Below are 26078 nucleotides of genomic sequence, written 5' to 3' on the forward strand. Positions count from 1 at the left end.
GGTTTATAAGTGATATATCGCAGAGATTGGGAACCTTTTTATTGTACTCGAAAACTGTATCAGAGAACTGACAGACAGAATTTATCAAATTTTAGGACAAATAGTGGCTCAGTTTTTAAATCGGCCCAACTATTCTTCTCGCGGTCACAATAGGTTGGCAAGAACCTCGCGAGAATAGGGGAAGACGCGGGACGTACCTATTTATTTACGTCATCGTCTTACGTCAGATCGCGCCGTAAATCTCCCAAAGGACAATAAATTTGAACTATCTATATCTATCTGTATCTTTTTTCAGTTCACGGCGAAAGTTTGCTCCGCGTAATCGATCCGCATCTCACATATTTTTTGCACGATCGTGAAAGTAGGATAAGTTGTAATTAATTATCTGTATACGCTGAATAATTTCTTTTGTCTACGGTAAATTAGCATGTGATGTACATATAAATTGTACATGAATATATTACTCGAATATTCTGATACTACTTTATCGTCAGGTCGAAGCTCGTACCTTTTTATTTTTAAAGTAATTGTTTATTGAGACAATGTTAGGATGGCACTTACAGTCAGCGTGCGAAAGATCCTTTCTCTCGGTGCTCGGCGATGACGTTAACCGTGGGCAAAAAGGCTTGTACGAAAGAAATTGAATCGATGATAGCGCCTTTTATCATACGGAAAGAGGGGGAGTCAGGTTTCAGGGTGTGAACGGGGACGTCGGTTTCAATTAGAAAGGACGCATCGGTACCGGGGAGGAGAGTACACGACTCTCGGTGAGAGGACTCTCCCGAACCACTTGGCCTTCCCTATGGAGTGCCTCGTCGGAATCTCTCCCTAACGACCGGAGAAAACCGCGCCTCGCGAAAACAACAACCCCCGCGTCTCGTCCGTGGGGGATTTTCGGTACGGGGGCGAAACCCGGGTAAATCCTGCCCGGTCGGCGGAACAAAACGGGAGAGAAGAGCGAGTCTCGTGTAAGGGAGAGAGAGTGTTTCCGCTCGATACTCACGACCGAAGCGAGGGTGACGAAGCCTCCGAGAGTACTCTTCCGTTTCTACGGAGGAAAATCGATGCACGTGCCCCCCTTTTTTTATCTCCCTACTTCGAGGTGCTTCGCCCCCTTTTACCCCTGCCACAATTATATGATTTCACCGCTTCTGCCACTCGAGTATCTCGTTAATTATATTGTTTCGTCTTGACTTTCTTGTTTTCTCTTTCGTTTCAGAGATCACTGATGAAAGAGAGGGACAGAGACAGAGACATGGAACTCGTCGTGGCTTCCTGAATCGGTGAGTACTCCTCTAACCCTCGTTCTCATCTTGGATAATCGTCGATGCGTAGATCGCCGTTCTCGTCTCTCTTTACCGTGTCTCGTTCATCGATCCGTCCATCGGCGTTCGTCAAATGGCAGGGACGTACAGGTTCGAACGGTACAGAGATTACGGTCTGTAACAAACCAGAGTCCATACGTGGAGCAAAAATAATGACGAACGAGCTCTATTTAATTATTCTTCAATCGCAACCTTTATTTCATCTGCAATTTCATTCTCTGTCTGCAGTAAATTTGATAAATAACGTGAAAATAAACATGAAAACTTGAGGGAAAACGTGGAAATGCAGTACGGTATATGAAATGCATGGAATTTTACCGCATGACTAAAAGGTTCATTAACCTTATCAATGTTAATTATATCGTTGTTGAATCAGTATCGTATGAATAATCGCAATGAGTCAGTGTCGTGCAACATTTACTGTCTTCGAAGGTAGAAAGTTGATTTTACTATCAGCGAGCTAACCCGAAGTTAGACGTTTCCTTTGATATAGCTGATCGTCTGATTGCGAGATAGTAGAGTATCGTGACGGATATGGATCGTTTTAGTCGTATACGCTTTCTTCGGTATAGTCGCGAAATCGCGCAAGCGCGACGTCAGGTGAACGTAATGGGCATATTCGGACCGTGCGACCTTCGCGTGTCACATCCTACGCTTTTCGCGCTTCGGACATCGTCCTCCGTTTTCTATTCATCGCACGTTTCGGACGACATCGTTGGACTCGCGATTGCTTACGACTTAATCCACTAGAGAATCCATAGAGTAAAGTCTTCAGGTATCAGAGAGATACAGAAGTTTTGGCACGTTAGAATTTTTAACTTACTGGAAGATACAAATAAGGATGTCATTTTGTTATGTACAAATGTGTCAATGTTTCATTTCCTGGATTTCAATTAGTGTTTGGCTTTTATATTTTCGATAAAAGAATTTTCATATTATATGCAGGCTTTGAAATCTCGATTTGATGCAGAAGGAGTCACGTAGAGAAATTAGTTAAGACAGATTAGGAATAACCCTGTCAATTTTAATATTGAACGAGTGCAATGTTTTAAAAGTGCGCAAAATTTTATCGCCTGTTTATATTTTGTGAGCAATCATTCGTAGTTCTCATTTTGAAATAGGTTTCTATGTTCTTTGTTGAGGAAATTAAGTATTCCATACATTCATTCGCTTCAGGCTGTCTTGGGTTTCCTTATGGCTCCCGGGCGTATAAAGGATTAAATACGGACGTTAAAGGATTAAGAATGAAAACTGGACAACTGCAAGTTGTACTACGTACGTATTTAGTAAGGTTGCTGACATACATTTGGTTTAGTATCGGGCTAGATTGCACGGCAAGGCTTTTTTCTCGGCGAACCGTCTTACTTAAGTATCGCGCGAGTAAGCCAGGATAGCTCGGCTTTAAGCTTCGCGGCGTATCGCGTGACCGAGCGCATTCGTTCGCCGATAAGTTACGGTTATTGTCGTCGTAAAGAATTACCGACTTTCGAGCTTTAGCTCACGCGTTAAGAATGATCTCCTCCTTTTCACATTATAATATGCTGCTCGATTTGTTTCTACCAAACTGAATCTCAATCACGAGAGCTCGCCTAAATCGTTTGTCATAAAACATCTGAGTAATAAGGGTCCAAGTTAGTAATTCACATTAGGCGTATCGTACGACTGTAGTCGTCGTATAACATAAACTGTTAGAAAAAGAAGCTTCGTATCAGATGCAGTAAATCTGAACTGGTTTTATTAATCTATGTTGGTTGTAGGATTATTTATTTACTAAACACAGTATTAATGATATGTAGAAATTTGAATGAGCAAACGATCTCATTTACGTTTTTCCGTAGCAGTAGCGTTAAGTCAGGTCTGATCACAATCGGGACTAGATCACTGCCCCGTCGACAGTGATATATTCAATGAATGATGCGCCATTTAGTAATAGTAGGACTCCGCTCTGTTACGGGCGAGGTAGACGAGTACAACTATTTTTTATTTCTCTCGTTCATCTCCTATGTCGATATGAAAAATTATTTATACAAAAAAAGTAAATATAAATAATGTTTTATCTATACTTTCATGTATTTTCAATGGCATGATCTTGAACACTGAATGAAGAACAGTAGTCGTCAAGAAAATTAGTGGGCTCTTGTTATCTAAACGATTATCTAATTACGCTACTTGGCAAGTGTTTGGTTCGTCAGCAATTCGAACGCATGCGGGACAATAGAAATCGATCCTTTTTAAGGATTTCAAGTAGCTGACGAGCCAAACATTTCAAGCGAGGCTACTCCGACTTGACTCATCCTCTATTGGAATGCCGATTTCCTTATTGTCAGAACTAGCGTTTATTAGTATTTTGTATACATATAAAACGTGAAAACTGTTCATCTAAAATTTTTTAAATAAATAAAGTGCTATGTTCTGCATACTTTCTTCTTACGACTAAATGTCGTTCTGATGTGAATGAATGCCGTAACGGTAGATGCGAGGCACAGTTTCACTGGCAAACGAGGAATCGAAACCGGAGGCAGCTCGAGCGTTGAACTCACGGGGTGAGGGTGAATCTTTGCTGTTCGCTCCTAAAGGCTGAGCCGCGATGATAGTTTTGCCATCGCGTTCGCGTCTGATAGCACGTACTTGCCTATAACTGGTGACTAGGTAGGCAGGTATATAGGTTGGTAGGTAGCTAGGTATGTAGGTAGGGGAGTAGCGGCAGAGGATAATCTCGTGGTAGCTAGGTTGCGGTACTCTGCGGTACTGTACGCCGTACCGCCATCTTGCTCTATCGATTTTCACCCCCTGTCCTCCGCCTCTCCTCGGCTCTCTTTCTCGAGTCACCCCCGATTCCCTCAAGCTTCTTACTCGCCTGTTTCCTGTTAGCGACTTCTTACTGTCTATCATTCTTATCAGTAATTACGAAATTCCGGATACTCCTGTCCATTCTTCTATATAACCCTTAACTCGAACATTTGCATATGTTCAACTTTATACGTATGTGTAGCAGACTGTGTGTAGCAAAACTGTTGTCCGGGAATTTCTTTCGAATAAATAGTACCAATCGGTTAGATCAATCAATTTTTAATTCAAGTCTCACTGTTGAATTAGATATCGATATTTCATCAAATCTCTGTGTATCAATGGACTGCGGATTTATGTGCAATATGAAAGATTCAGGGTGTCAGTTTAAAAACATGTACTTTATTATTTAATTCATCGTTTAAATACTGAAATATGCATTCAGCTTTTAATATTCTAAGAATAAATAGTATTATATGTATACTACAGGCAGTATATATTATAATTTCTGCATATTCTCTTTTCTTATAAATGTAAGAAATTCACAGTCTGTCGAGGATCTATGTCCGCAGTTTATATTCTTTTACCATGTTGAACAACGATTAGCCGTAATAAGAATTACGCCGATGCCCAGTAATTCGTTAGGATTTCGTCTTCCGAGTACGGAAATAATCCCCGTTCGGTAGATAAACTGTCGGAAAATTCGCTGATCTCTTGAATATTTCAACGGATCAAGCTGAGGCTAGGCGTAGATAAAGTTGGAACTGTCCGTCATTGTCACAGCGTAATTCGCAGACTGACACGAGTTCAATGCGCTAATTCGACAGCCGTGTGAAAGTATCATCCAATAATTTGCTTCCGATAAAACTAGGATTCTATTAGTGAACGTCCGACTCGTTGATCGGTATGAATCCTTTGAACACGATCAATTTATATTGGGTCGAAAAATCTGTTTCCGGTTTCATGCAAGAAATATCAGGTTGTGCGTCATGGATGCAAGAGGATTCTGGATTACGATCTGCTTTGAAGGGATAAAACATTGAACTCGCATACTGTTTCCAATTTGACCGCAATTGTAGAAAAGTATTCGAGATCGCTTTTCACTAAAATAATGCAAAACCGCGTATATGTTTGAAAAATTGATACGGTTCGAGATTCCGTTTCACTATTTTCCGCGGATCTGCTCCTTTCGATTACTATTTATTTTTTATCTGCATTTCTGCCGGTAAAAATTTCAGTTCTCCGTAAGATTGGAGAAGGTATACGTAGAGCAGAGTTCTTTCTCCGAGAAACTAGCTAAATTCTAAGGCCGGAGTAAAGCGGACATAAAAGATGCATGAAGTTGGAAAAAATGTAAAAAAACTGCGCGACCCGATATTATCCACGTGTTCAGGTATTTAGGAACCCACTTGATTCTCGAATTTAGATTTGCATAGCGAGTAGATTTTATCGTTGATACCGAATCGTTGAACAGTATCGTAGGAGAGGACGAGCGAAAGGAGAACTCGGTTTCCCTCCGAGAAATCAGATTTGATCGTGTTACCTCGTGGTCTCGGTATCTGAAGAATAGCTTATTTCGAATTAGCTTATTTCGAGCAATTCTCGCATTGGTTTCTCGTGTCGCGAAATTGTAATCCGATCTGAAGGATTGTTCGAGTCTCGCTGTCGTTAAATATCGACGTTTATTTTTTAAAATCGACGAGTAATCACGGCGCGCACTTGTCAGCGAGCGTGTATATGTATAGACAGGATACGTACTCGTGTCTCTCGGTATTGCATCCGGCAACGTGTGACGTACTTCGGCCCCTTTCGCACGCGAGAGGGTGATACTCGTTTCAAAGGGATTATTTTAGAAACAGGAAGGTGGTTGGCCGACCACGCATCCACGCGAAACGTTTACACGTACGTACACACGTACGGGCACGCGCGTGCATTGTCTCTTTCAGTCTCTTTCGATACTGGCATCGCACCCTCCACGTTCATAGTAGAAGATCCAGTTATTTAAACGAGCTGGGAATTCGAATAATTCAGTGTTACACATCGGAAACTGTATAAAGTTCAAACAATTTAGGGCTAATAAAGATTCTGACTTTTGAGTAATAATTTAGCTACTGAGAAATGATTTATAGGATCAGTGCTCGTATCAGATTTATTTCAAATTTCTTGGCTGATCTCGTGCCAAGGTTTATTTACAAGGTTTATAATAAAAGCACTGCGAGCTTCATTCTTCTGATTCGTTTTTACCCTAAGTCGAACCACGGGCGTGCGATAGAGAAAAAGGGTTAAAGGGTAAGGATGAAAAGGAATGCCGCCTGCTGTGCACGGTCTTGCCTCGAGTCGGGCTAAGTTTCTCGCTGGGCGATTTTTGTGAAACGTTTCCCGGTGCTCGCGCTTAATTAACTTTAATTAATCCGTAGAGGTCAGGCATTACTCTTTCGCCGAGATTAAGCGGAACGATATTAAGCCGACCGAGATATCCTGACATCTGCCACGTGCCCCCTTACCGCGTTCCCTTGTCCATCGGTTTTCCTTCTCCTGCGTAAATAAAAATATATAACGTTATAAATGTGCTATGAATTCGTTGATTGAACAAGTTGCCTAAAAAGATTTCTGTACGCGTAATTCATGAAGGAAACGATTAGATTTTGTTTTCAACGTTTGTAATAAATGATTTTATTTCGTAGGTATTATATAAAATTGTATTTCGTGTTTGTGACGTGAGTTAGGTCAATTTACAAAGCTGATACAAGGCAATAGAAAGTACATTGTATTCAGATTTAATTAATGAATATTCAAACGTTATCTTCCTCGTTCTTCTACGATCACTTTCTATAATTCACTGTTTGAAATTAGACACCTTCTACGTTCTGGGAATGTACAGTACGCGTACACAGGGTTTAATCTGTTTGCGATCGATTTTCAGAAAAAGAGATTGCACGCTGCGCCGCGGTGCCGTCGCGATTTCATCGCGTAATTCTTCAGGAATGCAGTTTCGAATCGAGATATCTCCTACCGTGATAACGAATCACGCTTATTATTAGACCTGCAACGTGTTCAGTTCGATGTACCGTCGTCTGTTCACTTTTATCACAATTTCACTTGAACGCTCATCGCAATTCTTTAATCTAGCTCTTCAGTATCTGAAATTGCTTGCGAATACGCGATGTTCAAAGTTCATTTTCAGAATTCAATTATTATATCTGAAAATTATATGAATCGATAATTCACTGTATAAAAGAGCACGTTAGTAATTGCAAAATAGAGGATTGTTTCCTTTTTGCTAGGGACAAACATTGTGGGTGTAAATAAAAAAAAACTGCTGAAAAGGAACGAGGAAAGAACAAATGTATTTTAGGCGTAAAGGATTTGGAGTAAATATTGCACGGCAGCCGTCAATTTGGAAAGGGGCCGTATTCCCATACCGGTTTCATACTGTCTGCAGAACTGCGAGTGCCGGTGCAGACGCACCTTCAGGGAAAAAGATAGCTACGAGTGGGAGAAGCGAGCGGGGATCGCGCAAGCGTCAGCCCCGAACTTCCCTCAGGCAGCAGGGTCTCCTCTCCTCTCCTCAGGGCGAACACTGGCGAACAGTCGTGCGTGGCACTCGACACGCGACACGTCGCGTCTTTTCGTTTAGTTTCACTCTCGGCTTGCGTTTTACTCGAATTGCGTGCCGCCTTCTCCTCTGCCAGTTTGCACCTCCGCCTGTTCTCGCCTGCTTCGCTCGGCCCTGTTATTTTCTTCGGTTTTCTCACAGCTACTCGCGTCTTCCTCTTCACCTTCTTCTCTCGTCCTCGTCCCTCTTTTCCTGTCTCTTTCTCTTCTGTGTCTGTGGGTTCGAAATAGTACAACCCATTCAGTCGTTCGGCGTTTGATCGAGTGGAGCACAGCGGACAATCGGTGGTTCCGGAAGTAAGTAGCGGTCGTGACGTCAGCAGACAAACAGAGGCTACGTCCAGGCCAGGATTTTCCCTTATCAATGCCGATTACGCACGCAGTCGATGTGATATTTAGTGTCGTCAAGGTGCTGCAGGCTTCGATAAAATTGTTCGACTTCTGCCCAACGTCTGATCCAGTGGTTACAGTGAGATGATGAGTGATTCGATGAATGAAGTTTCTCTGTGATAGATGCAATATTTGTTCAAGTTTTGAATTGTAAATCAGCGACTACGTGCCTCTCCCGGACGCGGAGTGCTCTTGGAGTCGAACCGTCCACGCACATTTTACCCTCGTTCTCTTCGTTCCGATCGGTTCTGTCGTCATCGTTTCGATGGACGTATCCTACGATCGCATCGATCGTCTTTGGCTCTATGCGAGAGACACCGTACAGAGGGAAACGACGGGATCGATATTTACGAGGTAAGATGCCTGTCGTCCTGTTGCGAGACACTCCGGGGTGCTTTAGTTACGTCTGTTCAGATCCGATCGAACGTCGAATCGGCCGTGAAATTGGCTAACAGAAACGGAGCCTGACCCCGGAGGAAGGTTTCCCCGACAAGTGTTCGTGTAGAACGAGATTTACGATCTCTTTTTTACAATCTCGAACCAATTCTGTTTCTCAATTTTATCTTCTGCTATAGACTCGTACCCGGTTTTAGAAATTAATATCACCTCCTACCGTTTTACTGTCGCGTGCCGTGCAAAAGTCAGCTTATGGATTATCGTGAATGAAACCGCGACGTCGTTACTTAGAGTTAAATTATCACCACTAAGTGCCATCAAATCAGTTCCGGATTGTATTTGAAATAAACTTGTCGGAAACACGCGATTTCTATCGGGCGCAATGAAATACACACTTGGAATGAAAAAGACTTTTTACGATCTTGCGATTTGCGTCTAAACAAGTCTAAATTTGAGTGTAACATGTATGCTTATCGACGAGCCAACGTGTTGCATCGTGACACGTGAAGTCAAAGAGTACGTGGCACTTGGATTTCTAATACCGTCCAAAGAGCAGAGCGTATCTGGATGATTACTCGTTGTATAATTGTGTAAGTGTAAACACAATAATCAATCCAATTACTTGGTGTGGTCCAATTACTACATACTCGGGCGAGACAGAATCGTGGATCGAACGATGAAAGAGCCATCGGTTTTTGCTTGACCAATCTTGGCCCCGATTGAATTTCGTACGACATTCGGACGGATGAATTGGTCGGTCACGCTGGATGAAAGCGTCGCGGGAGCCAATGTGGTCGGCTGCTACAAATAATACTGGCACACATACATGTGTACGCGGATATTGATTTCCCGGCGACTAGCTTCACTGTAAGCTCGCTTGAGACATTCCCCGTTCGTAATTATTTGTTCTTCTTATCGTTGCATCGCGGCTCGTTTGTAACGTCCCATGCGACGGAACGGCTGGTGGTTCGTCATTACGCGTGGCGGGTCTCAAAAGAGGAGCGCGATAAACACGTGCGTCGATTGAACGACGTGACGAAATTACGAGGTTCAAAGACGAGTACTTCAAGTACGATGTGTCGGTCATACTCTTATAGACTCTGATGATTTTTAGTACCTGTCCTACCTGTAGTTCATGTCCTACCTGTTTAAACCGATTTATGATGTGTGATCGTAAGAATTGAATGTATTAAAATTTCATCGCGTTTCAGTATTTAATACCGTCCAACTTATATCTATAATTAATGTATCATTTAATGATTGATATAATGACGAAACGTCGAAACTGCGTTGCGTTACTTCCTAAGATAATTCATGTTCATCTGCGACTACGTAATTGCTGGTTAATTAAGTCGAAGGCGGAGGAGGGGACAAATATTCGCGGAATGTGGGCACTGATTTATCTAGCAACTTCGGAACGGACGCCTTTATCGATCCATCGTCGACGGAGTTCGCGAGTTACCGATTTCGTAGCTTCCCGTTCAAGGCCACGACCGGTGAAAAGAACCGGGAAATATTCGGTCTCGGGGACCGGAGTTAGGCACGCGGGTCCACGAAATTGAAGAGGGTCATTTGATTTATGGCGGAACCGTTCCAACTCCGCCACCCTCCTTCCTTCCTTCTCGCTCGAATTTTGCGAGCGCACCCTCTCCAATTACTCTCCATCCTATGTTCTCGAAAATGCTCACCACCCTCTCTCCGTCTTACGTTTTTGCCCGATTCGTTGTTGGAAAACGAATTACGGATACGTGGCCCGATATTGAACTTCTCGGATCGACGATTTTAATATTTAAACCAGTCGCTTTGCAAATGAACAAGCTAATTTCGTTGCTTCAACCTCTCATCGACCGTAGTGGTCATTAGCGACGAGTGAGGATTTGGTACCGTATGAAACTTTGATGGAATTGGGTGAACCTATTTTTCGTCTGGATTTCGTACCACTGGAATACCGTGGTTGGAATATGGGCATGACTTTCCAGAGGTGTCGGCCTGGATACTTAGGAGTCGAGATCGAATTCGAGATCTCCGCTTTCGAGCCCGTCTCTCAACTACCGCGGCTTCCAAGTCGATTTTATTTAATTTTAATTTAATTAGAATTCGATGATGTTTAAGTTGGAAGTAATAGAAACCGCGTTGAAACAAATATTTAAAATTGCGTTTCTTGTTTAATTCTAATTGCAGGTTTGCTTTGTGTTGCAGGTATGTAACCGTAGTGGATCTGTTTCTACCGATAGTTGAGACTCGCGACCGATATCTTGTCTTCAATGCTATCTCTACATTCAAAAGGTAATGATTAAAACGTTTGTATTTTCAAATTTTATCGACATGCTATACGTAGCTCCTATATGAATACAATATCTGAGGTAATGTGCAACTAATTGAACGACGGATGTAGAGAAGAAATAAATGTGATAAGCTGGGTTTTCTACGCGCGTTTTCCGCTTTTCACACACGGAAGATACCGTTGAATGCAATCGCCGATACAGGCGTTACGATAACCGATAAACGTACGTTTTTCCTTGCTGGCTCGCGCATTGATAACCGTGTTTTTCTCTTTATAATATGTGAATTGACGTGACGCGCAATCGATGCGATGGACAGGAACGGGGACGGGACGCGAGGCAGATCGAACAGCGTGTTGTGTACCGAGTAAAGTACGTGTAGCTCCGTGTTGTACGTTTCGATTCGTACGAGCGCGCTATCTTTCGTGGAACAGCTGCGTCCAAATCGAAATTCAATGTTCCGTCGTGTTAGACAAGACGTACAAGCATAGACAAGGATAGGATAAAAATTCTTCTGTACAACCTGGTTTGCTTTAATGTTCACAGACCTCCCATGAATTCATACCTGTTAGGCTTAACTGATATCGTCTTGTCTCACTGTTGTCCCTCTTTCTTATCAGATGAACTTATCATGTAGTATTTATTGTGAATTATTTCGAGAATCAAACAATTCATTTATTGCGCAAAAATTATGGATACTGTTCTTGAACTTGAAGCACAATTTACGAGTATAATCGAATCAGAACGAGTCAATAAGAGCCGCCATTTGAAACGAGCAATTATTTATTGATTCGATTAAAAGAAACTTCCTAGCCATTTATCAAGGCGGTACTCATTTATTGTATATGAGGTGCAATTTTTGTCCACGTCACTTTTTCTACCCTCTGACTTATTTTTATTGTACAATTACAGACAAATGTGAACTTTCAGCTTATTCGAAAATTGGGACATTTATTTCTGCATTTTATTAAGACAAGATTCATTTTCTGAATCTGTAGTAAAACGAAGAATCAAGGGGTAATTTTAAACACTACTTCGTATCGATTCAACTCGTATATATGTACATATTATAATCATTTCACGTAATTCGTACTGTTACAAGCCGCGCACTTCTGGCAAACAAGGATCGCGTATTCTTTGTGCCAGTGAGCATCCCCAGAGTATTCTTGGCGAGTAGCAGTCATAAATTCGGATTAAGGGTGCGACGGCACCGTGGTCTCCCTTGCCACGAGTTAGCGTAACTTTTCAGCCCATGTTACGGTAACCAGAGTAACGCAGTCCGATGGTGCTAATTCTGCAAAGCTCTAGAACGCAATTTTAGAGTAATACTCGCGCACAATGAAGGAGTGGCAAGTGTCAAGGATGGAACGTTTCTGAGAAAGCGTTTTCGTTAACCGGAGGTTAAGTGGTTCCTCTTGTTGACCTCCGCTAAAATACACGTTTACCGTTGTCCCAGTTTATAGAAACCCGCGAGTCACTGTTGAAAAGAAAGTAAAGCGAAATTGTTACGGATGTGTAATTATCAACCGTGTCAGGTGTTTGGCTGTAAATATTTTTTTGACCCGGCCACGTGCTCCGATGCTAGTCTCGGAACTGAAGATTTAATTAGGTTGTTGAGTGAAAAGTATTAAAAGAGAGATCTTTCGGTTGTTAGGGTCATAAGTATGTTTAATTACTTAATGGTCGTGAAAGATACCTGTAATTACACGTATGGATGACTCGGTTCTCCATAGACGAAATTTGCAGAGATTACAAGAGGCTGCATGTTTGCCTGGTATACACAAATGCGATAATTAGCCCTGGTGGGCGAATCAAACAGAGTTGGCTGAGTAGCGCGGAGCACGGCTCGTTTCCTGATTAATGGATACTACGGTCTCCTATGCTCTGCCGCAAAATCTACCTACCGTAGAAATTCCACTCCTTTTGTCTCATTCTCTCCACGGTATCATCCTCTATTCGAAAAGCAGTAACGACAGTAATCGTGAAAACGCGATTGCTTAAAAGTCGTGCGTTCGTGAAAACTTGTGCTGCCTCAGCTCTTCGAGATAAATTCATTCGTGGATTCGTTCATGAAGATAATACGGGGAATATAAACATTATTCTGGTCGACGTATCTGCGAATGGTTAAATCCGCGTCGTCTAATCAAGAAAGCCAATTACGGAACTATTCTTATTTATGTTAAAATGATCTCGTCTGTCGGATTAAGTGGAAGGAAAGCTTACTATGAATCGAGTTGATAACGGCGCGCGTCGCGTGTCCCTGTCAATGAATTTGCCTAGCGCTTGCCATTTCGACCAATGAATATTCATTGGTCATCGCATCGGTGGGGACACACGTAACGCCGCGGGTAACGTGCCACGCACATTGAATAATAGTTGCACACGCAATCTGCGTTAGATGTAATCGCGGGGTCAACGTTGAACGTTATTATCATTGTTATGCGTGTGCGTCAAACTTTCAAGGCGATCCTTCCCTGGAGTTCTCATAATATTTTCACTGGATTAACGTTAATCACGATTCTCGTCAGTGTATGATTGATTCTTCATAAATTCAGAGCGGAAGCGTTCGATCTCATTGTTTTCATCGGTTCAATCGGAATTTTACGTGCATATTCATTATTTGTAACAGTGGGAACGTTTCTCCAAATGTATTTATGTCTTTCAATAAAGGATTATTATTTGTAAATTGTTTGTCAAGTTAATCCAACAATTTCTATGAAACCAAATTCTGTTCCGTGTGAAAATGAACTTTTCGTCCATTAACGATTCTATAGTAGTATAGTCGAGGCTTCGATAGAACGCGCAGAATTTTCTTAAATTTTGCCAAAGAGTAAAGTAAGAGAAATACATTCGACTGTGTCCAGGGCTACGAGGGTCGATGTTATTTACGCGAGCGTTAGCGGTAACTTTAAAGCCAACAACCGCTGACTCCTAAGCTGTGTTCTATGCTAAAACTGCAGGAAACTCGAAATAATTACTAGGCACGATTTAATGCGGTTTAACGTAACGCGACTCACTTAATTACTACGTGGGACAATGGCAATTAAAAGTTTTCCTCGTGGACTCGAGGCATTTCGACAAATCCGGATGTGTTGTTCGTGCATTTAGTTGTGATTCTCTTCTCTACGTTTTTCAATTTTCTTCACCCGTACAAAATGCTGTTTGTGTTGAAACAATAATTCTTCAATATTTTGAGTAAATACACGTGCGTAGAACGTAATATACAAAACTACTATTATTAACAGTATCTCTTTTGTATAATTTGATAAATGTAATTGGATCAGGATTGAGATTTGTTCGGAGTACATATAAGAATTGGTATTAGTATTGGTAAATAGAAACAACGGTTTTATGCTTTGCAATATAATTATTTATTGACTTTTCTTCTTTTTGTTTTAATTAAGCTATATACATATATACGAATTATAAATCAATTTAAAAGAGAATCAGTTAACATTTTTAAAATTGTATAAACAGTTTCGTCAATCGATATGGTTAATTCTTTATCCGGAATCGATCATTCGTGCATCTCGATGGAGTCGGTTTCGATGCACACGTCAAGGTTAGATCAGACGGGGTGAGTTGGTTGGTGTTCGGCGGTTTAGAGAACGTAGTAGGGCGCGGAGTAAGCTGCCGCGTAATAGGGGTAGCCGGTGTACGCGGCGTAAGGGTAGCTGTAGGCAGCGGCGGCTGTGTACGCGACGGGGGCGGTGTACGCCGCGGTGTACGCGACAGGCGCGGTGTATGCCGCACCCAACAACAACCCCCGCTTGTCCCGAGCCGGCGAGTTCTCCGCTTCCGCTGCCACTGGCTCGCTATTAACCGGCTCGATCGACTCTGTTTCCAGAGGCTTCGCCAGAGCTACACCGACCAGGGCGAGCAAGACGACCATCTGAAATCAAATGGTGGTTGTACAAACGAATGATAAGATTGATTGGGCCATTTGATGCATTATGAATCACGTATAAATTATAAAAACGACCAGTCGCTCGATGCATTATTGCTACTATATTGGACGTTCTATAATATATTTTGTAATATAAATTAAATAACTACGCTATTATTTCATGTTCGCCAGTGGAGGAATTTCGACTAATACAATTCCCGAAAGTTAATTATTAATTATTTAATCAATTCATATATGTGAACTTTGAAGTTCGATTATGAATTTTAATTAATAATTAATCATTTGGATTAAATTTTCAGTCCGGGAACTGACGTTCGTTCAATATAAAATTCTTCCGTATATTATAATTATATAACATGATTATCCAAGTCATAAAAGATCTATTGTTGAAATTATACTCTATTATACAGTGCAGGAATTCATTGTTTTATACATTGAGACAAGATCGTACGAGCCACTTGAAATTATTATATTTCTCTATTTGATAATACTACGACAAATTGACGTAGTAGATATCGATGAAGATGTATTTACTCACCGCGATGCACTTCATGGTTGTAAACCGTGTGGTCTGTTAGAAGACGAGAGAGGAGAAGCTTCGAAGTCCGTTGGAAATCGATTGATGCTCGAGACACCGCGTTACGCCCGTTTTATACCCGTTCAGATCCCGAACCGACTCCACTGATACGTGCATCGATTTTCAATATTATTTACCAACCGACCGGTTGGTATAGCTCCCATATAATTATTAACCTCTTGGCGTTGTCGGTCACGGGACTGCAATAGGAAACGGGCAACCTCTGTGCTGCCCGGATTGAGTAACCGAGTCCTTGGCCACTGTCCAAAACGAGAATCGGCCGTCCGATGTTCGGACATTTCTCGTTACTTTGTCCACCGATCGTTCCTCTATCGATTTTCAATTATCGTCCCATGTTTGTGCGAAATCACGTCGCGTTTTCATGGTCCGTTTCGATCATTAATATTTAGCTTTCGAATTTTTAATGAGACAGTGAAAAGACGATTATGCTTTATGAATTTTTTTAATGAAATGGATATATGTTTTCTTGATTAAGATAGATTCTAAATATAATTCACTTGTAATTAGTGTTGCTTCGGATCTGTTCGAGAGAATTGATTTAAACGAGGCACATTTGTACGCTCGGTCTAGGGAAAGTTTCGAAGGGCCGTTCTACGTAGATGAAAACGATGGTCGACCTTGCGGAGGTCGAATCAACCTGGAACTTCGAGTGGGAGTATAATAGTTAACTCCCCCTATTGAAATTCCATTTGGCCGAGCAGTACGCGCAACCTCGCGATCGTTTTCACGACAAGCGTTTAACTATTCCGTCCTTGTGCCCAATTGGTCCCACGGAGGCTAAGCGATGTATTCGGGAGAAAATGCGAAGGGCCCGATCCCTTTTATCGTAAACATGGATAAATTCTATTAGATTTGAATTTTGATTTCATTATCAAAATGTTATGCGAATCTCCGTATACAATTGTCTAGGCAACAGACTTGTTTCAGTATGAAATTTTTTTTTTAATGAAAACGCTATTGTTTCTTTTATCTACTACTCTTTGTCAGCATGTACGCTCTTTTACTATTCTCTGCTCCCTACAGTAAATGCAGTTCGTAGGAGTGGCAACGTTAACTTTGAAAGAAATATTGTAATTTCATTCAACGTTGAAAAAATCTCACGTAGCTAGAAAATCTCGGGTTTAAAAGCCTTTGAGAAACGAGGCAAGTGGAGAGAACGAATCATTTTCGTCCGGCCTCGTCGAGTCGTTATTCTCGTCGTCGTCGTCGTCGACTACGACTACGACGACGACGACGACGACGACGTCGGCGTCGGCGGCACGGTACGATGCACCGGGTTGCGCCACCGAGTGGGTAATAACGACGTCGAGAGGACGGCAACGATAAGGTTTAAGTAGCGCGTCGAGTGTATATCGCGGCGACTGCTGCGAAATTTGATTAAAACACGCGAAAAACCGCCGACGACCCCGTTATTGCCCGATTATGCTAATCCTCTGTCGGCGAGCGATCGTTTATTATCTCTTGAATGAACTTGTAACAGTGTATCTGTTGTTCTTTGATGGAGAACGTAATATAAAAAGTAGTGCCTACTCAAACATAATAATGTACAATTTCTAAGATGATTAGACAGAGGAATAGGGAGCTTTTGAAAGAATTAGATAACAATTCTTCTACCGCGTCTGTATGAGAAGAATGGACTGAAATATGTTGCCCCAAAGGGTACGGAGTACGAGGTAAAATGTCTATTGTGACCCACTTGAAATTGTGCGTGGTAACAATCGCGTATATAGAAGCAAAGTAATCGTACCTGGTTAGCTCAGTTATTAACGCGTTTCGCACGTAACAGTTTGAGAGATCTTTAGATAAGATTGTGAGCGAGGTACGGCCGGGAAAATTTCACGGAGATTCTGAGAAAGGGATTTTTTTCGCAGAAGGCGGCTTTAAGCGTGCACGTGCACGAGCGTCGCTCGAAGCGTCGCGGAAAAGGAGAATCAGAGCCGGTGGAGTGGCACCATTGTTTCCTCGTTCTGTAGAACACTTTCCGCATTAGTGTTGTGAATTGGTACAATGCCGGGAGTCTCCCTCTCTGCTCCTATTTTTCACCACTTCTCCGTTGCACCTTTCCCTCTTCCGTTTTCCTTCTTCGTTTCTCCTTCGTCATCCGTTCGCTTACCGAACGCCTTTTACACGCTTCTATACCATTTTTCCCTTCCGACCGTTGCGACAGTTCCTCTTTCTCTTACGTTCTTCTAATACGTTCAGTTCAGACGTCTCTTTTAGACGTCCTAAGGTCGATTACCAATCGGATTCATAAAATAACTCGTGTTTACTTTGAGTTTTGGATAGGGGACAGGAAACGATTTCTTTAAACTTGACTTTTCCAATTTAGCGTTCCAAACTTGGAACGTAGAGCAGGACGTGAAGGGGGAAAAACGGTGAAAATCGATAGCTTAGCTCCCGATGAAAAGTTGTCGCAGTAGCAAATGCCAAGAGTCAACGTCACGACGCGATTTCTGGCCGCGACGCACCGAAATTCATCGGCACGCGGTCCGATCCCGGCTGGATATTCGATTTCGGTCGGTATTTGCACGTCCAAGTTAGAAATCCGTGAAAATATTGGCTTCCATATTGCATTCGCTCTTATAAACCGAAATGGGGATTCGACTCGATGAAGACTCGCCCCATGACGCGTCTCACATTTTTCCAATTCGAGCAAGATCAGCGGATGGAGAACGACAACGAAATTCCGAGTTTCTCTTGCTACATAAGAATTATTATTTTACTTACTGATTTCGTTCTACGAAAACGAAACATGAATTATGTGTAATAAAAAATTGAAATTGATTGACATGAAGAAATTAAAAATTCAACGATCATCACAAAGTTCATGACAATTCTTTATTACGTACTTTAATTTATTACCTGCAATTATTTGAGGAGAATAAAAACAGAGTAATTATTATATTGATATATAATTTCATTTTAATTGTAACTATGAATTCGCGTTAGAAAGATAACTGATTACTGAAGATAATTGGCTCGGATTGATTTTCAGCTAAGGGATGAAAATTTTATTGGTAGGTATTAGGTAGTGATCATGTGGATATTAACCTGAGATTGGTTATTAAATTCTGGATAATCGAGGAAGGATCCGCACTAGCGAGAGCTTCGTTTAATGGACGGTTTCAATTAAGTGTCGAGCTTTCGCTGACGGTGTACTCGACGATTTTTCGCACCCTCTCGCCATCTTATCCTAGTTACTACTTCTTCAAGATGCGACTTTTATCCTTGGCAATATCCGAGAGTGTCGTCTTAAATTTCCACTTTCCATTTCCACGTACTTTACTGTATCTCGCGTTCGTGAGATAGTTTCCTGGTGGTTAATACAGTCAATCACGGAAGTCATCGTAAACCCATTACATCCTATGAGGAAGTGTTTTTTATCACGTTACATAAAATATCGGTCTACATAAAAAACGCGGCTACTTTCGTGGTTGACTGTAAATGAAAATGAAAGGAAATATGTTCTCTAATTGTAGGAGATATCTGGATCATTGTTTCGAATATGCACGCAAGGTGTGTTTAATAAAAATAGATTTGGCGGTGAGTGCACGTTACACGCGCATCATTGTCGTCAGTGTTACGCAACTTTTGGAATGTGAGACAAATATAAAATCTTCAAGTGTACTCGCTTTCTTGTAAGCACAGTTTCTGCTAAATTTTATTTCAAAATTCAACTGCCTAGTCTCAGTCTTCGGACAGATTTCGGACAGATCATTAGTCTTGATCATTTTTCGTCAGTCTATCCTACGTATAAATTAGAATATAGGAAAAGATGAGAAACAGATGGACAAAGTGAATAGCTACAGAGCCAGACAAATTCTGTTGCAACAACGATAGGAACAGTGAAAAAATTTCTATACAATGTTTCTTTTACTCAATAAGAAATCGATTGACGAGTCGTTGGTAAAGCGTGAACAAACAGAAACAGGCTTGGTTTAAGGATTCGATCTTTTGGCGAATAATTTTGTTTGGAGCTAAGATTTGTTTATTCGAATTAGGTTGTGTCTAGCTGGCAATCGCTGGGAACCGGATCCAAGGGGATGTGACATTTAGGGTGGGCGATGTGGCGCCATGCGAACCCGGGAATGTCCTCCCGTCTCTCGTACTCGCTTCTTCCGCGTCTGGTTGACGGTGCGAAAAGATTTTCATTGAGCGTCGCCGTCGACGTCGTCAAAGGTCGTCTCGGTATAAATAACCCTGGCGCCGCTGTTGGCTCTTGCTCCCGTTTCTCCACCGCCTCGTCGGTCAATTCTTTAACCGTGTTCGCGAAATTCTCGCCCATTTCGCTCGTAAGCCACTAAACAGTCCCTAATTTGATAACGCGTTACCATTTATTCCCACCATTTATTCAACGAGCCGACGATATTAAGCCGGCTATCCTTATTCTTCTATGACATCTTCTTTTTTGTGCAAGACATATGTACTTTTTAGAAAAAGATCCAAAACAATTTGTATCATTTTTTGCAATTTTCAATGACGGTGAAAAGATATCTTCTTTTGCACTGTAATCATAAAATTATTTTGCATATCTAAGCTTTAAATAACACTCCTTTAATTTGTTCGTCACAAGTGATACGCATTCAATGAACAATGTTAAACTATGTAGTTACGAGTTTGGAAGGATTTCCAAGTATCCGGGAACGCGGCCTCGTTTTCGGTTAAGTGGCACGGAGAACCGGGAAACCGCAGATAAGAGGAGGGCCGGTTTTTCAGTTTTCAATTTAAAAAGTACTGAAGTCAGAACGGGAAAAAAAGCAGCAACGATTTGAAAACCGGGAAGGGAAGAGTGCCATTGAAAAAGTTTTCTATGAATTAGACGAGAAAACCGAATAACCTTCGTGTCTAAAGCTTAGGGAAGTTTCTCCTCGTGCCGTTCCGATGCTCCGATGAAAAGTTTCCCCGGCTCCTCGGGCTTATTGAGACTTTCGCACGACTTTATTACCGATTCTACGACTTCTGGGATGACCGTAAAATCAATCAAAGTTTTTTATTAGAAAAGCAATATAGACAGCATAATTTGCATACATGAATATGTAACTCGTGCTGCGGCTAATTTATTAACAGATCATTTAGTATATTTATTAGTAGATCTCTGCAGATTTCTATCCACTCATGGCAGTTTAAAGAATGTGTCTTAAATAAAAGTTTTAAATATTCCAATATGCACTCTGCTTCATTTTCTATATTTTTTGCATACACAGTTTTCTTGTAAGTGCATAAATAAAATCGTATTCGTTTTATTTCATTTTATGTAATTCAAGTGCTGATTGCTTGTTGCTCTAGTATATGAAGATTCTCTCACATGAACTCTTCCGATTAGTTCACACACACAAATATGGATTAATTCATACATCCTACTCTAATCTTACTCAATTTTATCATGTACGATATGTACATTGTTACGTTTCCATAAATGAACGAAACACATTTATCTTTGTTTCAGAGAGGTTTGAGAGTGCCCTAGACGAGTGGTCGTTGCCGTCGTCGTCGTTATCGTCGTTATCGTCGTCATCGTCGAGTTGTCAACGTCGACGTCGCGGGTACCTTGTCGCAGGGTAAGCAAACGTGAGGATACCTTCCCACCTTTTCTCTCATCTCTGTCTCTCACGAGCCGTTTAGTTTACTCACGATAAACGTACGTGGCTTGTTCGCAAACTCGAAACCCCGGCGTTCAGCGCTTTGATGGAACCTCTTTTCCCCCCACGATCCCTCCCTCGCCACCGTTTCCACTCGCCTCAAGCGGTTCGTCGATCGAACAAGCTGCACGTAACCGAAAGTCGAATAAACTAAAATCTATCCCTTTCATTGGGTCGGGACAATAAAAGTGATTAGTGGACTTTCTCGAAACTGTTTTTAATTACTATGTCAGAACGTCGTCGTCGTCGTCGTCGTCGTCGTCGTCGTCGTCTTTGAACCGGACTTTAATTAAGGTGAAAATTTTCTTATCGTTGATCGAAGAGACATGCCTCTTTTTCTTTTTAATTGTACGATAAAACTGCAAATTATGACTGCGTTTGAAGTTCGAAAGAATTAAATAAAGTTGGTAATCTGTAGAGGTTTGCAGTTTATATAAGGAAAGTGATAAAATATTTAACCCAATAGCGTTTGGCTTGTTCGATACGGGATTTTCAATTAGTGGGTCACGGGACAGCCAAACGGCGAACGTTCTGTTTTATTATCCCGCGAATGGGGCTGCGACAGAATGCTAAATTACGTTCTGGCGTGTCGATACGTCGTTCCGAGTGGGGTATCGCGATACGATCGGGTCTCCGTGCTCGAGTTACGGCGAGTTTTCCACGACAACGGCGGACCTGGGAAACCGGTGCACGCTTTTACGTGTCTCCCGTTGCTATTACAGTGTTTCTTTTATCTCGAACGGCGAATAAAAACGAACATGATACTGCCAGTTCCGAGATTGTAGATTCTTAGTTAAACGCGCCACTTGTTTCAGAAATATCCTTGCCAATAAAACGATTTTACGATCATCGGGCAGTATGTCCGTGATGCTAGATTAACAATTATACTTGTCGTTCGGTGCAACAAGTACCAATTCCAATATTTATCAAGTTCAGATATCACTACTTAAAAGTATGCGGAAAAGTTCATTTTCAAATACTTTCTGACACAGTAAATTCTACTGTTTCACAATTCATTTATAATCTACAGAGAATGAAAGCTTTATTTCTTCTTTCTACAAATGTTGGGTTGTCAGTTTGACCAATTTATTTTCTGAAAGACTGGCATGTACAAATGCCATTACGATCATTTCTAGATGAAATTTCAAATGATCGTCTTCTACGTTCATAATACAGACATGTGATCACTAAAATTATATTAAAAATATTTTACATGTTTAGCCAAATTACAATATTTGCTCAATGGACGTTTTTAATTAATTGAAATATCTTATTTCATTATATCATTCAAACATGCAACTTGTCACAAGTCTCGTTAGAAGTTTGACTAAATGACAATTTTCCAGAGTACAGCTTCTCTGCGAACAGAAACGGTGGGGTTTGTATGTAGGAAGCATGCTTTTGGGCGCGGCGTGTAATCGCGAGCGATAATACACGGGAGAGCTGAAGCCTAGCAAACTGGCACGCGTGCACTCAGTTTGTCGAGTGGCTCGGGTTAACGCGTTTTCTCTTGGCTGTGCCCTTTCGCCTGGAAAAAGAGTTCTCCCCTATGCCACAATCCAACCAGGCTTAAACCGTTCGCGGTGAAATAGATCCGAAGGATATCCCGTTATTCTCTTTCCCCTTCTTTTATCTCTCTTCAGCCGAACCGTTTTGTTACATAACGTTTGGATATTTAAAAATCATTGATGAAAATTATAATTTGGAAATATTTAAAGTTTTCTTTTTTTTTTTAAATACTTTTTAAATACGTGCACATGTGTCATAATTGTAGTAATTACTTATATTTATGTGTCATAATTTTGAAGTGCATCATTAACAAGAGAAATGTAAAAAGAAAATGGAATATGATTTTAACCAAGAGATTGTTTGGCTTAACGCGTTAGCGGAAACATGAAACTCCGCGTGTGCGAGTCGAACGACTGACATAGACGTTCCTCGACAGGAACTAGGGGGTAAGACGTGACGGATCCTCGTCGACGTCGACGTTGGGTCGACGGTAAGCGTCCGTAAATAATCGAGCGCGTCCCGCATTAGTCGCGGGGTCGCCCTTATCTGCCTTTGCGTTTATAATAGGGCGGTACGGCTTACTCGCCTCTTCTGAAAAGCCTCTATCTCTGGTTTTCCGCCCCGGGAGAATTTATGCGTGTCGCATATAAGCTGGGTACGCGTACCCTAATGCGTTCGTTACCATTACGGGTCTCCGAGTACGCCAGTCGTATCGCGAGTTACACTACGTAATCTCTGCGCTCGTTTTTTTTCTGCTTTCGAATTAGTAGAAATAAGTAGATACTCGTTTATTATTTGCGTCATGCACTGCTGGCCATAAGTATTATACCAGATATTAATACAATATTTCATATAATAATTTTTATAATGATTCACGAAAAAGGTCTATCATTATTGGACAAGATATTTGTCGACTACCGTGTTACGTGCACAATGCTGTGTTATAGTTATAGAAGGTGTCCGACAATTTCGTGACTTTACATAAAATGATTTTTCGCCAAGTACCGGTACAGCCTGGTACTCCTGCTTTGTTTATGGTAAAGTGCCTGTTAAGATTCTACAGTTCGACCTGATAAATTTACATGCAGGAGACAGCGGTCTTTCGTTTCGATGGCACGTGCCGATATTTGCCGCGGCCGAACTCGAAAGGGTAACGGGCAATCGCTCCTCCTGAACCGTAGCTCCGATTTGCGGTTCACGAACCCTCGACCGCAACGTCTCCCCTCGAATCGTCCGATTAAATCCAGTACCGGATTATTGACAGTCGCGTTGCGTCGCTTCGTTCCGCGTCCAGGTGGTTTCCAGCAATTAGCTTGAATTCAAATTGCCAATTAAGCGGATATTCTGTTGGTTCGAACCCGAGACCGGCGCATTGGGGATTCTTGAAACGCGAAGGAACTCGCAGGAGTCTCGAGAGTTTCTGTCTGAACGTGATGTGTAAAGGTAGAACAGCAAGGTAGGAAGTAATTCGAGTATCTTCTTAAAGAACCACAGAAGCTGTGGACGGTCGCGAAACGAATTGCGTGGAATTTGCGAGAAACGTGGCAAGTGATTTTCATACGGATGAAATTGGAGGAGCGAGCGACTACCGGGTTACCGTTTTCCCGCTATAAATAAGCAGGATCGATAGGAACGGAACAGAGAGAAAGAGGAGGAAGAGGAGGAAGAGGAGGAGGAATGGCAATCATTTTATGCAGACAGCCAGAAGCGCCGTTGCGGAAAAACACTCCCTTGGGTACCTTCTTTCCGGCTTTTCGGAACGCGAACTCGGGATATTTTCAAAATATATATTGGCCACATTTTTCAGCGGGCTAAATCTGAGACAGCTCCTACGACCGAGACCACCTGTACGCCTTGTAAAAACCTCGTTGGATTTTATATCCACTTCTATATTTGCTCATCCACTGCTGCAAGTGTATCTGCTTAGTTTCGTTTACGAACAACATAAATATAATTTTAGTATTTCAAAAGTAGATACGCGAAACTCTGATTCGAATGCAAACATTTGAAACGTTCTTCAATGATCGAACGATATTCTCACGTATATTTTCTATCGCATTTTCGGTTCTCTGTCTCAGGTATCGCGAACGTTAAGAATCGATTTAGCGAGCTATCACGCGAAAACATTTCCTAAAAGCGCGGGTGAATAAAAATCGTGAAAAACGTTATCGATGTGGCTCGTACAAAAGCACGTTCCTTCGTTGATCTTAACCGCGGCGAAACTTGTTATCGATCCGAGCTTTCGCAGAAAACCTGGCCGAGGGAGAAGCTCTCGAGTAGGAAAGAATGGAACATATTTTTCACCCGTTTCATAAAACACAAAGGAAAGGAGAAGGACAGACGGATGTAGGTAGTCGATAGAGTCGTTCCAGCGTATTCATAAAATATCATGAAATAATCGATAGTATAGTAATTTCATATTCTGATCTACCTGTGGTGTCTGTTTGAGACGCGAGTGAAGTTGAAATTATGAAAGGTAGATAAGACATAATAATATTCATTGAATATTGTACCATCTTTAATGACTCCGCATTAGATTCGATGGGCTGTATTTATCGGGATGGATGGAACGCTACCTACCCTACCTGCTAGTCACTTAATTCAGGGTTTAATAACATAAACTGCTGCCAGGAATTTCAAGCATGCAAAGGCACGCTTACGATCTCTCTTCGAGGAAATCCATAGGAACGCGGCTGCTATCGCCTTCCTTTTGTGTTCGATTCAATTTCTAGAAGCCTTCCTGATAAGCTTCTATGTATCGTGATAAAAAAACGCTAAAAGCTCGCCTCAACAATATAGCAGGTATAATAAATCATAAAATTATTTCAATGGGAGAGAACGTGTTATCGGACTTTCACAATAAAATTGGTCATATCCCATCGTAAGATAATTATAGCAAAAATTATATTCAATTAATGTACGTGTGTTATTGTATACACCGATATCTAAGAAAGTCGATGACAAAAGAGGGAGAAGTAAAAATAATCGTGTCATATAAAAACTTTGGATGATTAAATGTGCAAAGTGATTTACAGTGAAGCACACATATAAAAGATAAAAAATTGTCTTTAACTAAACGCACGTATTACTGTTTGCCCCAGACTACTTTATTTGTGCATTAAAAAGAATTATGGTTTTCGTCCTGTTTTCTTTTAAAGAGGGAAAGGAAACACGAAAGAAACGGGAGGAAAGTATCGAAATTCAATGGGAAGAGTGAGATAGAATCAGAACCGATAGTAGTTTCGCGGTGGTGTTAAAAGCACGTGGTTTCGTGGACGTTGTCTGGATTTTCCGCCAGTTCCTGGATGCTGGCAGAACCTTCGGTACGAGTTCTTGGGGTCTGGCCGGGCCGCCGCGACACCGTGGTCGCCGAATATCGGCTTTCCATTATCGGTGGGTGACCGGGTGAAAAGGAGGAGAGCTCGAAGTCACGGGGATCGTCGATGCAAATACACCAAAGCGACCGTCGCATCTTGCTTCGCGAACGGAACACCGACCGGAAGGAAAAAAAGATCTCGCGATGCGACGATGCGCAACGGGGTGGTGACCGCTCGACCAAGAATCTCTATCGACTTCGCGTCCCCTTCGCTTCTTCTCTACGAAAATTTGCATTTTAGATTAAAGGGGATG

General features: G+C 41.7%; 2 protein-coding genes across 8 annotated transcripts in view; one reads left to right on the forward strand and one right to left on the reverse strand.

Annotated features, from left to right (window-relative positions):
• bsk (mitogen-activated protein kinase dJNK) overlaps positions 1-26078 on the forward strand; it is a 43225-nt gene that overhangs the window by 6178 nt on the left and 10969 nt on the right. For 2 of the 7 annotated variants that reach the window (XM_026816677.1, XM_026816687.1), the window contains exons 2-4: positions 1220-1283; positions 10713-10799; positions 20747-20858. The gene's annotated coding sequence lies outside the window, so the exon portion shown is untranslated. Of the gene's footprint in view, positions 1-1219; positions 1284-7693; positions 8472-10712; positions 10800-20746; positions 20859-26078 lie in introns of those variants that run through there. The other 5 variants (XM_026816665.1, XM_026816673.1, XM_018029909.2 and 2 more) reach the window with 5 other exon arrangements.
• On the reverse strand, positions 14194-15342 carry LOC113464795 (uncharacterized). The gene is made up of 2 exons (XM_026816749.1): positions 15241-15342; positions 14194-14687 (listed from the first exon to the last, which is right to left on the reverse strand). The coding sequence occupies exons 1-2, from the start codon at positions 15253-15255 to the stop codon at positions 14397-14399; spliced, it is 306 nt and encodes a 101-aa protein (XP_026672550.1). The 5' UTR covers positions 15256-15342; the 3' UTR covers positions 14194-14396.

The sequence above is a fragment of the Ceratina calcarata genome, unplaced genomic scaffold, assembly GCF_001652005.2.
Source record: "Ceratina calcarata isolate Rehan_Ccalc_2016 unplaced genomic scaffold, ASM165200v1 scaffold127.2, whole genome shotgun sequence".
Lineage (NCBI taxonomy): Eukaryota > Metazoa > Arthropoda > Insecta > Hymenoptera > Apidae > Ceratina > Ceratina calcarata.